The sequence below is a fragment of the Triticum urartu genome, chromosome 5 (genome assembly GCF_003073215.2).
Source record: "Triticum urartu cultivar G1812 chromosome 5, Tu2.1, whole genome shotgun sequence".
In the NCBI taxonomy this organism is placed as follows: Eukaryota; Viridiplantae; Streptophyta; class Magnoliopsida; order Poales; family Poaceae; genus Triticum; species Triticum urartu.
This window is the reverse complement of record NC_053026.1, coordinates 500,819,975-500,834,068: the sequence shown is the minus strand read 5'-3', so window position 1 is coordinate 500,834,068 and position 14,094 is coordinate 500,819,975. Positions and strand designations below refer to the sequence as shown.

At 42.6% G+C, this 14,094-nt stretch overlaps 1 protein-coding gene and 1 pseudogene across 1 annotated transcript; one reads left to right on the top strand and one right to left on the bottom strand.

The window, feature by feature from the left end:
* Positions 1–1,938: 1,938 nt before the first annotated feature.
* Positions 1,939–2,752, bottom strand: LOC125507236. The gene has a single exon (XM_048671883.1). It carries the CDS (start codon positions 2,725–2,727, stop codon positions 1,939–1,941), a length of 789 nt encoding a protein of 262 aa, XP_048527840.1. The 5' UTR covers positions 2,728–2,752.
* A 6,278-nt stretch (positions 2,753–9,030) lies between these two features.
* Positions 9,031–9,536, top strand: LOC125507235 (annotated as a pseudogene).
* The last annotated feature ends 4,558 nt before the right edge of the window (positions 9,537–14,094 follow it).

Here is a 14,094-nt window from a genome sequence, read left to right as displayed (position 1 = left end):
CGGCGATGGATCCACAACGCAACGAGAGAGAAACGGCAGCGACCACAGGTTGCCTCTTGGCTCTTGGCTGGCTGCGACACCCGGAACGACGTCAAGTCCTCGAGATCACGGCACCAATGGCAGGAGCCATGGCATATATTGGATTATATGACCAGCAGAGTTCACGCGTTTCTTCGTTTCTCCGATTTTACACCCATGATGACGCCCAACTGAATTTTCCTCTAGACTAGTAGATAATTTCCGTTGTGTAGCAGTCAGATCACGTTGTGCTCCGCGTGGATCAACCTTTTTTTCCAATCGGGCTCACAACCCCTTTCCATTAATTTCGCAATCAACGGAAAGGCCGGAGGGCTTTGTACCAACCATTCTAGTGTTGTTGGATTCTGTTCAACAGCCCAAGGACTATCCGCATATTTTTGGTTCTTTCCACTGCTTGAAGTGATTGCGACAACTACGAAGAAACGACGAATCCCAACTACGGATATATAAGAACCGAAACTGCTCAGAGCATTCCATCCGGCGTAAGCATCTGGATAATCTGGAATGCGACGTGGCATACCCGAAAGCCCTAAGAAATGCATGGGAAAGAAGGTCAGATTAATCCCGAAAAAAGTGATCCAAAAATGGATTTGGCCTAAAGTTTCAGGATATGTCCGACCAAAGATTTTACCCACCCAATAGTAAAATCCAGCAAATAAAGCAAAAACAGCTCCCATAGAAAGTACATAATGGAAATGTGCAACCACATAATAAGTATCATGTAGAGCAATGTCTAGCCCATAGTTTGCTAGAACTATTCCAGTGAGCCCTCCTATGGTGAACAAAAAGATGAACCCTACAGCAAATAACATGGGTGTTTTGTATTGTATCGAACCTCCCCACATGGTAGCGATCCAACTAAAGATTTTGATTCCTGTGGGCCACAGCTATGATCATGGTAGCTGCGGTGAAGTAGGCACGCGTATCAACGTCTAAGCCCACAGTAAACATATGATGAGCCCAAACTAGAAATCCAAGAACACCTATACTTATCATGGCATAAACCATGCCTAGATACCCGAAGACCGGTTTTCTTGAAAAGGTCGATACGATATGACTAATAATACCAAATCCAGGCAGAATGAGAATATACACCTCTGGATGACCGAAGAACCAAAAGAGATGCTGGTATAATATTGGGTCTCCCCCTCCTGCAGGATCAAAAAAGGTTGTATTAAAGTTTCGATCGGTTAATAACATTGTAATTGCCCCCGCCAGTACCGGAAGTGATAATAAAAGTAGGAATGCTGTCACTAGAACGGACCACACAAAAAGTGGTAATCTATGCATAGTCATTCCAGGTCCACGCATGTTGAAGATAGTTGTTATAAAATTGATAGAACCTAAAATTGATGAAATACCTGATAGATGAAGACTAAAAATTGCTAAATCAACTGCTCCTCCAGAATGGCTGGTAATACCACTTAAGGGCGGATAGACTGTCCACCCAGTGCCGCTGCCCACTTCTACTAAGGCTGAGCTTAATAGGAGCAAGAGACTTGGTGGCAACAACCAGAATGATATATTATTTAATCGTGGAAATGCCATGTCAGGTGCACCTATCAGAATCGGAACAAACCAATTACCAAATCCACCTATCATCGCCGGAATACCATAAAAAGATCATTAAAAAAGCATGAGCCGTTATTAAAACATTATAAAGTTGATGATTCCCACCAAGAATTTGATCGCCGGGTCGGGCTAATTCCATACGAATCAGTACGGAGAAGCATGTGCCCATCACTCCTGCAATGGCACCGAAGATGAAATAGAGAGTCCCAATATCCTTGTGGTTAGTAGAGAAGAGCCATCGAACCATATTTGTCATTTTTGATTTGAGAAATGAAAACTTTCCTTATCAAAGAGGGGCCGGGGGGCTGGAAGAGAAAAGAATCAGAATTACTGAGCTACCCCGCTCTTTTTTTCTAATTCCCTTCTAAGATCCTCCGACTTAAACAAGTCGAGAGCATGCTCGTGCTCAGCTCTTTTGAGAATTGCCTTGCTCTTGGGGATTTCTTCCCACCGGATCCTCTGTTCCACTTCCAGGCACCTCCTTGCAGAGCTTTCCGCCTCAAGGAGATCCCGGTTGTGGGAAACAACATTTCGAAAGAAAACGGATCCTCCCTCATTCTCCCGCAGATCTTGATAAGACGCTTGGAGAACAGTGAAAGAATCAGTTGCGTGAATATGGTCCAGATAGGAACAAAGCGCTTCATCGACCAAGTAGGGCTCGATCGATAGATAAGGCCCTACTCTTTGATAAAGCGCCACAAATTCCTGAATGACATCTTGTCGCATAGAAGAGAGCTTTTCTTCCATTAGGAAGAGCTTAAGCCGCCCAGGTATGTCTTCCAGGGGGGTATTATGATTAAGCTCGTTCTGAATGAATGTAACCCATCCCGGATCCTGCTCGTAAAGACTCAGATAGAAGTTTAGCCCTGCTAAATGAGCTAGAGCCTGGGGGTCTTGAATCTCTGGCGGGAGAGTGATCAGAAAGGAGGAGCCGACGAAGCACGAACTAAAAAGATTGAAAATTGGTATTAGGCAGAATATAAAACGACAAAGGAATAAAAATATAAAAATCGAAAGTAATATCAAATTATATATTAAGGGAAACTTAATACATAAGAAAAAATAGAAAGTAGTAAAGTGGGTAGTGGAGAAGAGCCATCGAACCAGATTTTTCATTTGCTTTTCGTTTTGAAAACTTGACTTATCAAAGAGGGGCCAGGGGGCTGGAAGAGAAGAACTTGAATACTAAATGCTGGAAGAGAAGAACCTTAATACTAAACCAAGTTTCGGGAACTTCTTGGTGACTTGATTGGTTCCCTTCCCCCAATTTGCAAAGGATGATTCCCGTGAAGGTGATCTTGATCACCATTCTATGATATTTCTGGATGCTTTTGAGAAGCTTTTCCTTCTACCTAATGCCGGCTACCGACAACTTACTTCATGCTATTACTAACACTTATGACTGAGCCGTACTTGCTTTCCAAAAGAAATTGAAACTATCATGCCTGAGACTAGCCAATAGAAGAAAGAGCCACAAGCAAGCCATAGCAGCATCCTTTTTCTTTGCTTTCTTCAACAATGCGAATCTACCTCACTCCTCATCATAACTCAAATACAAATTCGAGTTCCAAATTGATATTTCCTCACGTAAGCAATAAAATGTGAAACCAATATTCATCATGAAACTTCAGACACTGATGATTGTGATGTTCTAGAAGAGAGACGATGTAGGCTGAAAAAAAGTAAACAGAAAACCACCCCTTAAACTCATTTACTCAACATTCTTTCCACAACAACTAGAAAAGTGGAGAAAATCCAATAAGGGGAGGTCCCGGTGAATACAAATCAATTGGAAACCTCACCCCGCAGTCATGTCTCTAAGAAGGGATCACCTTCTAGTATTATGAATATGGTACCTACCCCTATTTAATGCTATCTACAGAGAGATCGGAGAAAGCTAGCACTAGAGCTGGTAGAAGAAAAGACTGGACTGCCGGGACTTGATTTCTCTCTCCATGTTTATCTATGTCAATTCGATAGCGCTTAGTACTGGATTAGAGGAAAAGGGGCTGCAGAGGCTGGTGGATAAGATCAAGCCTTGCCTTTTCCCTTTTTAAAGTGGGCATCCTCTTTGGAAAGTAACTAGACAAGACCTGGCGAAAAAGAAGGGTTGGTTTGGTGAAGTTCGCTATTCTAATTGTTCATGTGAGAAAGTTTTTCGAAATCAAGTTATAGGAGTAGCTTACCAGTGCCCTCTTCTTCACTGCTTGTGTCAGACCCGCGTAAATGATCTGATGAGGGTGTGTTGAAAAACACTGTGGATAAGATAGTCCTATTCGTCTAATTCTTTCTTATTTTGGTTTTCGTATCACTACTTCCGTTTTCTTTCAAGTCCTAGGCTTCGCCCTTTGTTTGGCTTCGATTCCGGAAGTACCCATTGTTTAAACAAACCCACCTTGTTTGTTTTTAGGAAGGGATGCTGAGTCAAGTTAGGTGTCCTACGCTAGGCGCAATCCTCGTTTCAGTACTACACTAGTGGTATGACCTTCGAAAGGCAGAGAAAGTGGGGTTCAGGGCTTTAGGGCATACAATGGGTTATGGGGTCCATGGTACACGGATGCGCTAACCAGCGAGAAAACGCCTAGCGCTTAACTCGTCCGGTGCGGGTCTATTTCTCCCTTCGGGTCCTGTAGACCTGTAAAAAGGAAAGGAGTCGTCAGGGCTTGGTTTGCTTTAATACCGCTAGGCCTTTCTCAATCTGTCTTCTTTGGAAAAAAGTGCATTTGACTAAGATCCGATGGCTTTGAATCCGCTAGACCCCAACCAAAGCATAGAGATGGATTCCTAGCATGAGGTGGATTAGAGGGCGTCCTAGCCGTAAATGATAGATACTATGGGTACTCACTGCTGCGCGAGGAAACGAAACCCTAGTCATGATGAAAGACACAAGTTATATATAACAATAATATCTATAAATCCTCACGTCGAGCTTCCTTCGGTAATGTTGCAAAGGAAAGGAGATAAGTTGTTTCTCTTTATAAAGCTAAGTAAGGCTAAAGCTCTGTTTCCATTCCTGTTTATAAAAAAGAATGCTAGCACGACTTTCAAATAACCAGAAAGGAGTGTAGGATTGATTCCTCACATGATACGCATTTCCATCTAATCTAGTTGGGATTTAGGTTCCTGCTAGGTGAGATATTTATTTTTAGACAGCTAGAGGTACGAATTACCCGATTGTGAACGCTTCTTACTCGCAGGAATAATCCCATTGTGTCCACGTATCCACACGATTGGTTTCTGAACTAGAAGTTCATTCATTTTTGATCGAGAAACATGGCGCAGGTGTCAGATTGGAGTGATTATTGATACGTGGTATGAGCGAACAGAATGATTGGGGTTTGGGGTAGTAACACCAAAAGAAGCGTTAGTTGTTGTCCGGATTGAGAAGCAGTGGCATCTTTAGCGGTCAATGCCCACGAAGGAAGGTCTTTTCTCACTCATTATTTAGATTAGTTAGCCGTGTGCACCTCTTCTTTTTTCCTTTCAGAATAGAAGATGGGGTTGTACCTGTCATCTCTTGATACCAGTATTCTAGCTTATGGTTCCTTTGTCGGTTTCCCCAGACCATACATATCTACTTCAGCATGTAAAGAAGCTGCTCCGCTGATTACCCACCAACAGATGCTTTTGGCGCTCCTACCTTTTCCCTGGGATGAGTCTCCAAAGCGGGTCGCTAATAGCTTCGGTGTGCAAGAAACTATGGCCACACCCTTTCCTACTCTAAAGCCGCTGCCCTTACTAAATAGTGAAGCCGTGCATACGTTTCCTCACCCAATCCGTCTGGTAGCAGAAGCCCTTTACCTAGGGTAGGGCTTCACGAGGTTTAAGTTTAAGATTATTGATAGAATCAACGAATCTCACTTCTAATGGGCTTTACTACACTACCAGAGGAGTACAAGTTTGAAACGGGCAGCAGCTGCACACTACCTATGCAATAAATCAAGACGAAAGCAGGGCGCTTAGGACACTGGATTGGAAACTTAGACTGCCTTCCCTCTTTACTTGCTTGTTCCACTTGGTATTCACAATCAAAGGTCTCCCCAACCATTATAACAAGAACCAACCGTTGGATAGGGCCACCGCTCGATGGGTTGGATCCTGCTCACCACGCGGAAAACAACCATACAATTTAGTAATTCCGGGGCTTACTATTCAAGGGCAAATCAAGTAGAATTGTGTATATAGATGAAAAAGGAGAATGGCGAAGAAAGTCAATTTGTCCAAAGCACAGTGCCGACCTCCTTCTTTTATACTATACGAACGAGAATTCTCATTTCTTGTGAATGGGCCCAATTTCCCTTTTGTTACTAGTCGGGACGACCTAAATCCTATATCGGTTTCTCAAGTGCCAAATAGAATAGTTCTTTTCCAAGTTTGGGTAGGATTCCCGACACCAATCACATCTGTAAGTAGCAAAGATTTAAACAAATAATGAGAGGCCTTTATCTAATTAAGTTGAATAATACACAGATTGTAATAAAGGAGCGTGCTAACTGTCACAGATAGCGTGGAGATAAACAACACGTACCGACCAAGTGTCGCGGTAGGTTGGCTGGTGCAGGCAGGTTTGATAACTCAGTAAAAGAGTATGACCATTTTGGGAAATCCCCTAGCTTTCGTCCCTCACTGTCTACAGCGTAGACGTCATGGAACCCAAGTGTCTTCGTCAAGCATTCCACTCTAGTTTTCGCTACCAGTGTTTCAACAACACACAATACCGCCGGCCCCCATGCCACACATGTCAAATTATAGAATAGATCTCGAGTAGAGACAAGAAGACAGCACGCTAAAGCGATCGAAATGGTTGTACATGACTAGTCGTCTCCTGTGGCTCGCGATAACATGAATATCTCTCATTCTCTTCCATTCTTAGGCCTTCCTAAAATAAGACAAATATAAAGCAATCGAGCCAAAGAGAAAATCATGAAGCATCTAAGGTTTCCTTATCTTTTGACAATCTAGCTCCTCCGGATATGATCATGCTTAATGTTACTGGCGCATGTTAATGTCTTATAATCTCATAATAGACGAAAGAACGATAGGGAGTTGGTATCAAATCCATACCGATGATGAATGCATTCCATTCCATTGGTTAAGTTGGTATCCTCAGGAAAAAAACAAAGCAGCGGAGTACCCATTTTTACATGAGAAAGAAAATGAGCTGATTTGAAGCTTTGCTCTTGTTATGTTGAACAAACGCCCTGCGGGGCACGCCCTCCGGGGGTTTACGCCAAGAATTCGTAGAAGAGAGTCTTGGTAAGAAATAAATAAAAAAGGTACAGTCTACCGCAAGTAAAAAACCCATAGCTTCTATCGCTGACGGGGCCTTTCAGGCTATCTAAAATACCACCATCGTAAAGGAGGATTCGAAGAAGACGGCATGACCGGGAGAGAGACGCAAGGATGGGACTGGAACGATTGAGAAGCACTCATTTATCACGGATGAATAAAAATATGTGTATAGTAAAGACATACACCCCATATCTGCGGATGATAGGCTCTAATTGCATGTGACCAGTACGGGAACCGAGTTCATGTCTTTCCGGGAGTAGAGCTTGCGTTAAACTTGCTTCAATGGCGATGAAAATAGCTCAGTTGGTAGACGATGTCATGTGCCAGCTTGTTTTCTCGTTGAAGCATTCTTAGACTGATAGCTAGGGAAGTCCCATTTTGCAAGGGCTCGCGGAGTAGCCACAGATAGAAATTATCAAGTACCAACCAAATAGTTCTTCCAAGGCTAAAGGCAGGCTGACCCGCTAATTATGTCGTAGGTAGGGATCTCGTTTGAATAAAATCGTATAACAATGAAGCGAGAAAACGTATGCGTCCGCAAACGGCTTTCGAGGCGATCCTGACCAGCAAACGAACTCAAATTCAAGCGACCCTCAAAGCGAGGGGAAGACCCCCATTCTTTTTGTTGAAATCTTACTGTACTTAAAAAGAACAATGTTGTTACTTCTCCAAATCTCTATTGTGTAGGTGTTCAGTCCCAGGTAGGAATAAGTCAAGGCTGTTTCTTGTTAGTCCGTCTCTTTCTCTTTAATAGCAGGTTCTTGGGTAAAAAACCCAGTCACTTTAGAAAGTCCCCCTTTTTTTAGGGAGCAGAGCTGAAAAAGATGGGAAATTCCAATGAATGATAGAGATTTGATTCTCTATGGAGATCTCACGTCCAGTGATATACGCTTTTTCAAGAAAGTCAAACTCATATGTCTTTTTCTAGTGGCTCATCAACTAGGTCAGATGCGGAAAGCGCTCCGCCGGAGGCTTCCGACTTGTTTATGAGGATTTGTGCAGAATGCACAAGATTAGTGGAGCAAAAAGGGAAACAGATACCCTCACAATGGGACATGCCTGACTAGGGATGGCAATGGGTCGGGTTTGGGGCGGGTGGAGCTGGTCCAAATCCAACCCATGACCCATCTTCCTACCCTCTATCCATCCATCAAATTATCCACGGGCACAACTGGTGCCCATGCCCAAACCCTTTGGATACCCACATACCCATGGAGCTCCATGGGTATAGAAAAGTCAGCATGAAGCCTCCCCCAAGATCAAATTAACTCATCACCATTCACTCACAAATGACAACATAAGCTACATGCATAAGTAGGTAACAAGTAATACAATGAGTCCATAAGTGTGACATACCAGAGGTTGATTCTGCGGCATATAGCTTATGGGCGTGCATATTGCCTGCAATTTTCCATTGATTCCTTCTTTCTACTGTCACTGGCATATGGCCCCACAAGTCCTACGGGTATCCATTGGATATCCATGGAGCACAAACTATAACCATGCCCAACCCGACTGTTCGTGGGTATCCATATCCACGGACCCATGGGCAGAAATGCACTCCATACCCATGCCCAACCGGGTCGGGTATCCATGGGTATCCAGATCCATGGATAAAATTGCCATCCCTATGCCTGACCTTCTTCGGACTGTGAACGAAGACTTAATAGTAATGCCAGACTTTCTAAGAGATACTTATTATGATGTCATGTTACGTGGACCTCATAGTTGGTTATTCCTTGATGTTAGCAACTGGATTGATTTAGTCAACTACGCCCCCCAAGTATGAAGGGGCGGGTGTTGGGAGATTTTACCCAAGAAATGGGTACATAAAATGAAAAGATCGGAACATGGGAATAGATCTTATACCAATACTGACTACCCATTTCCATTGTTGTGCTTTCTAAAATGGCATACCAATACATACGCTATGATGATCCAGAGAAACGTGTGGTTTCTAAACCCATTGGGATGACCCAAGAATTTCGCTATTTCGATTTTGCTAGTCCTTGGGAACAGCGTAGTGACGGATAATTCCGAATCTACATAGGTCTAGTCCAGGGGACAAATCAATAGGAAATGCTATTTGCTTCTTAAGAGAAGAAGAACTTTTTTGAAGTTCCATTTCTATGAGAAGACAATATGAATATTATACCATGTTCCATTAAAACACTCAAGGGGTTATACGATACGATATATCGGGTGTAGAAGTAGGCCAACACTTCTATTGGCAAATAGGAGGTTTCCAAATTCATGCCCAAGTACTCATCACTTCTTGGGTCGTAATTACTGTCTTGCTAGGTTCAGTTATCATAGCTGTTCAGAATCCACAAACCATCCCGACCGACGGTCAGAATTTCTTAGAATATGTCCTTGAGTTTATTTGAGACTTGAGCAAAACTCAGATTGGAGAAGAATATGGTCACTGGGTTCCCTTTATTGGAACTATGTTCCTTTTTCTTTTTGTTTCGAATTGGTCGAGTGCTCTTTTACCTGGTAAAATTATACAGTTACCCCATGGTGAATTAGCAGCGCCTACGAATGATATAAATACTACTGTTGCTTTAGCTTTACTCACGTCAGCGGCATATTTTTATGCGGGTCTTAGCAAAAAAGGATTGGAGTTGGTTTAATACTACATTTTTCTTTATCTAGTTTGAACGATAACTACCAGTTGACAATAAATTACTACACTGCACTTCTCAATTTTAAAGTGAAAAGTTTTCTCCCTCAGCAAGAAAACTCCTCCTTTCGTAACTACTTTTCGATAGAAATACAGACTTCTTCCTATCAAACTGCTTTTGCCCAGCAATAATAGGCAAGACTTGATTCAGGTCAATACAATACTCTTCTTCGAACTTGCAAGCTTGGGACACAAGCGTAAACTGAAAAAGAAGTAAGACCAAATACACTGCTAAACATAAGTATAAAGAGGTGGAAGGCTGGCTGTGCTTGTGCTCACCTACAGGTCTGTCCCAGCATACAGTATCGAAAAAGACTGTCTCTTATTTTTGATTTGTCTGAATCAGCGTATATTAACTAATACTACTTTATCTAGTCAATAATGAATTGAAAGGTCGTCTTTAATTTAAAAGTGCATAAGCAAGCAAGGAACGGAAGGCATGCTAAATACACTACTAGAGTCAAGAAAAAAAAACTACACTACAAACCAAACTACTTGAGTAAGAATCTATTCTTTTTGCTTATTCGTAAGCGCATGAAGAAACTTATTTCACTCTAGCAATGAGCATAAATAGTTGACAACATAGTTGAAAAAATTCTTTATTTCCTCTTCCTACTACATACACGGCTATAATCGTTATATATTCGATTCTTTTTTTTATAAAAATCTTTCTGCATCTCTTTTCTTTCCATTGTGAGTAAAAGGGAACAGCAGTGGCTCAAGTATGTTCATTGGTATCATACTGTGGCAGTAGATCCTGGTGTCTTTCTCTCAGCTTTCAGAAGCACCTTTCGTCTCTCGTAGCTGTAAGGAAGGCAAGGAGAAGATCCGCATATTGTCCTTATGGGTCCTCTTTATGATGAGGTTGCTAATAAGAGTAAAGTAGTCCCAATGCTTTTTCCCTCGGTAAGGAACACTTATGGCATCTAAGGTACGCAATTTCTTGTGTTCACGTTTAGCTCCTTGAACAACTTTGTATCATTCGATACCACTAAGCAGCGGTTAATCGGACATTCCAGAGAGTGAGAGGTCCTTCGGGAAAGAAGAAGCCTAGCCTAACATTGAAATCAAAGTGCCGTAGAGCTCGGTAAGCCGGTGGGCTAAGACAGGCTACGTAAGGCTAAGTAGAGCTTTCCCCTTCCTAAGTGAAAGTTGAACGCTGTCTATGGTCTGGATATAACATCCCCTTTTTTTCCTATTTTCAAATAGGCTTCCGGCCTACTCAATCCTTTCCCTTTCCGCGTCTCCACATTTCTCTTTTTTAATAGCTCGTTATTTTCCGAGGATACGAATCGAAAGGCAGTCTTCAGCGTCTCTTCCTTTACATGTATAGTCTGGCACTGGCTAGTACCTTGGTTCCTGGATGGAGATGAGATACGACCACCACCTGAAGCTACTCGCCTGGAACTATTCATTCGTGAGCCACCTGTAGCTGGTTGTTAGAGTATTGGCAGTTTAGTCTTGTGTATGTTGAGCTCTGGTGCTGAATGGGATTCATGGACTCCTACCGTGATGGAGTACTTCTTTTGTGAGTTCATGGCTGTTGCTGTAGTTCAGTAAAATTACTACTCAAGTTACCCTCACGGATGACACGAGTTGCAAAAATTGTCTAATTGTTGGAGTCAGGTTAGCAGCAATGAGCAAAGGCAATTTAAGCATTGCATGGTCTGTATTGATGTCAACTCAGCTATTCTGGAGTTTGTCTTTGAGCTCCCATTTCGTTATGCTGATTTGGGTAATCTTAATCCCCGCTTGAGGGCACCGAATGCATACAGCTTCCCGAATGCACCAGCGTGGGGACCCGCTGGCTCTCCAGGGGGGAATAATGTTGCACCTGATGCTGCAAATAAGGCCCACACCTCCCACTGTAGTAAGAGAGATCCGGTTTCACATTATTTATCTTGTGTCTGCCACTTCAACAAAAAAAGCTTTATAGCTCAGTTGGTTTGCGAAGGATTGGATTGATAACTGGTTGCAACAATGCTAAAATCTCTCTCTTACGACGGCAGGTTGGCCGGTTTCAACGACGTTACTAAGTAGTCATGTTCACGTGGTCTCGCCCAATGGCTCTGCTATGTTATCGAAAGAGAATCTGTCATTGCATCAAAAGTAAAGAACATTATATAAGCTAATTTAAGATCGAGATTTCTAATCATGAATCAAGTATTTGAGTTAGACTATATACAACTTAATTCGATTGCTTTTTCAAGACTCTTAAATCGGTTAATTGGGTCAACTTAACTTACTCAATTTCGAGCTCTTTCGTGCAAGCTGTTTTCTCGCAGCAATCCATACCTTTCTTTTCTTAATTTTTTACGCGCATACGTGAGGACACACGCGTATTCTCTTTCTAGAAGGGGAAGCCAGTCTTTTTGGAATTCCCCCGGTGTGCATCACAGCTGCACACTCGTTTTATCTTCAAAAGTGTGTCCTGCTGCATTCGTTTTTTGATTGATCGGAATTTTCGATTCATAAGGCAATCCCTTTGGGCACCATAGGGAATGGATACTGAAAACATGATAAATGCATCCGAAACCAGATGAATGCATCGGTAAAGTGGAATAATTTCAATGGATTGTGCATCTGAATAGAAGGCGAAGCCGATCATTCCTTATATTTTGGTTCTGTTTAGTTTCTTTTTGAGTGCATTCCTCAGATTTCTTGTGCATCTTTTCCTTATATTCCATGAGGCGAATCTCTCTATTCCAGTGGTTTAGCTGCTTCTTTCTTCTTTTAACAAGTAGATTCCTCCTCTTCTTAGAGGGTCATATCACTCTTTTGTGTTTATGGTTTATCACGCGCGTACGTGGGGACGCACGCGGATTCTGAATAGGGGGTTCGTCCAACCAGACATCGCCGAAACCTCCATCTTTTACTTAAGCTGAGTCCACAGAAGAGGTTCCATTGCAAAGCGAGATCCAAGGGTTCGGGTACTATGAGCATCACAGCCTCAGGATTCGCTCGGTGGATCACCTGCGAGATGTTATTTTGTTGGATTGGGCCACTACGGAGATGAACTTGTCTGAAAATCAAGCTCGACAATGCCTATTTCCCAAGAGCGAATGTGATTCTGCAGGATTTTTATATAGGCGAAAAGGAATGACATTCATTATGAGGGACCAGGTTATAGAGCTTTTTAGTAAGGGCATGAGAACCTGTGAATAGAGGAACACGATACGGATACGCAATGGTGACTGCAGAAGCTCTTTCGACTGAAATCCACCCTCACCAGTCGTCTCCTCCCCTTCATATGTGCTCGTGCTCCCTAGAATAATGGCTTGCAAGCTCCAAACGGGAAGTCAATGAGGTAATAGGGAAAAGGAACCGCCTACTTGCCACGAATAATGCATCTCTTTTTGCCACTCTTGATAGATCTTATACAAGATGCCGACTCATCCCCTTTCTTAGACATGTCAAAGCCACTCCTCATACCGGTAGTTCGGCTCTTGTTATTCTTTCTAGATCCGTGCAAGCGAAGCGGTTTGATCAATGAAAAGAAAACATCGTGATATTGTGATGCTTGGGTCCCCTCCCCACTATAGGCACTGTCCCCGCCTAATCACGTCAGATACTTGTACGAGTCCTGATCTCCTGGGATCAGCAGACAGTCTTACTAGCGATGAGTAAACAAAGTCGCTAGGAAAGCTATAGATAGGTATCAAGGCACAACCGAACTGACAAGTAAGTTTCGAAGACTTTCACCTATTAATGTTCTTTTTATTTTTTTGCTGCTCGTCTCGCCGTAAGTTATTGACCAGTACCAAATGTGACAACCTTCAATTCAAGTTACAAAACCTTGAATTTGAAACAGAAGTTAGGGTGCTTGATGTACAAGGTTATGATCTTATTTTAGGCATTGACTGGTTGTCAAGTTTTGGTCAAATGACAGTTGACTGGAGTAAAGGAATGCTGAAACTCAAGCATAAAGGCAATCAGGATCTTACAAGCAGGGAAACTACCTCGCATTGGGGCCAGCATAGTATCCGGTAAGCCTTCTCGAAAGAAAAGGCCCCTATGAATACTAGTCCACTTGTCATTCTTGGGTCCCTACTTCTCAAGAAAAGTCAACTATCGCTTTTCCTGCTTTCAGGAACTTCCAACTAGTCACTTCAATCGCTTTTGATCTCTTTCGTTTCGCTTTGCTTTCCAGTTTCCTTTTACGATCATCATCTCCTTCACTGAAACATGCTTCAAACCACTCACGTTTTGGAAAATCGAATGTACAATCTATCTTCGTATCCCGTAAGGAGCCAATGGAGTTCGAGGTCAGGTGTCACAGACTTCTAGAACAGAGCACTGAATACCAAGTCAAGGTGGATACAACAGAGAATGCAGATATCTAAAGGCCGAAGCAAGTAGATATATGTTAGGGTCCACTCGATATATAGCACAAGGTGCAGCAAAGGCAAGATTGCCACTACTTCTTGGGTATTGCGATGGACCTTGTTTCAAGTTCTAAGAAGAAGAATACTAGATTGACTCTAGAAGAGAGAGAGAGAGAGAAGGAT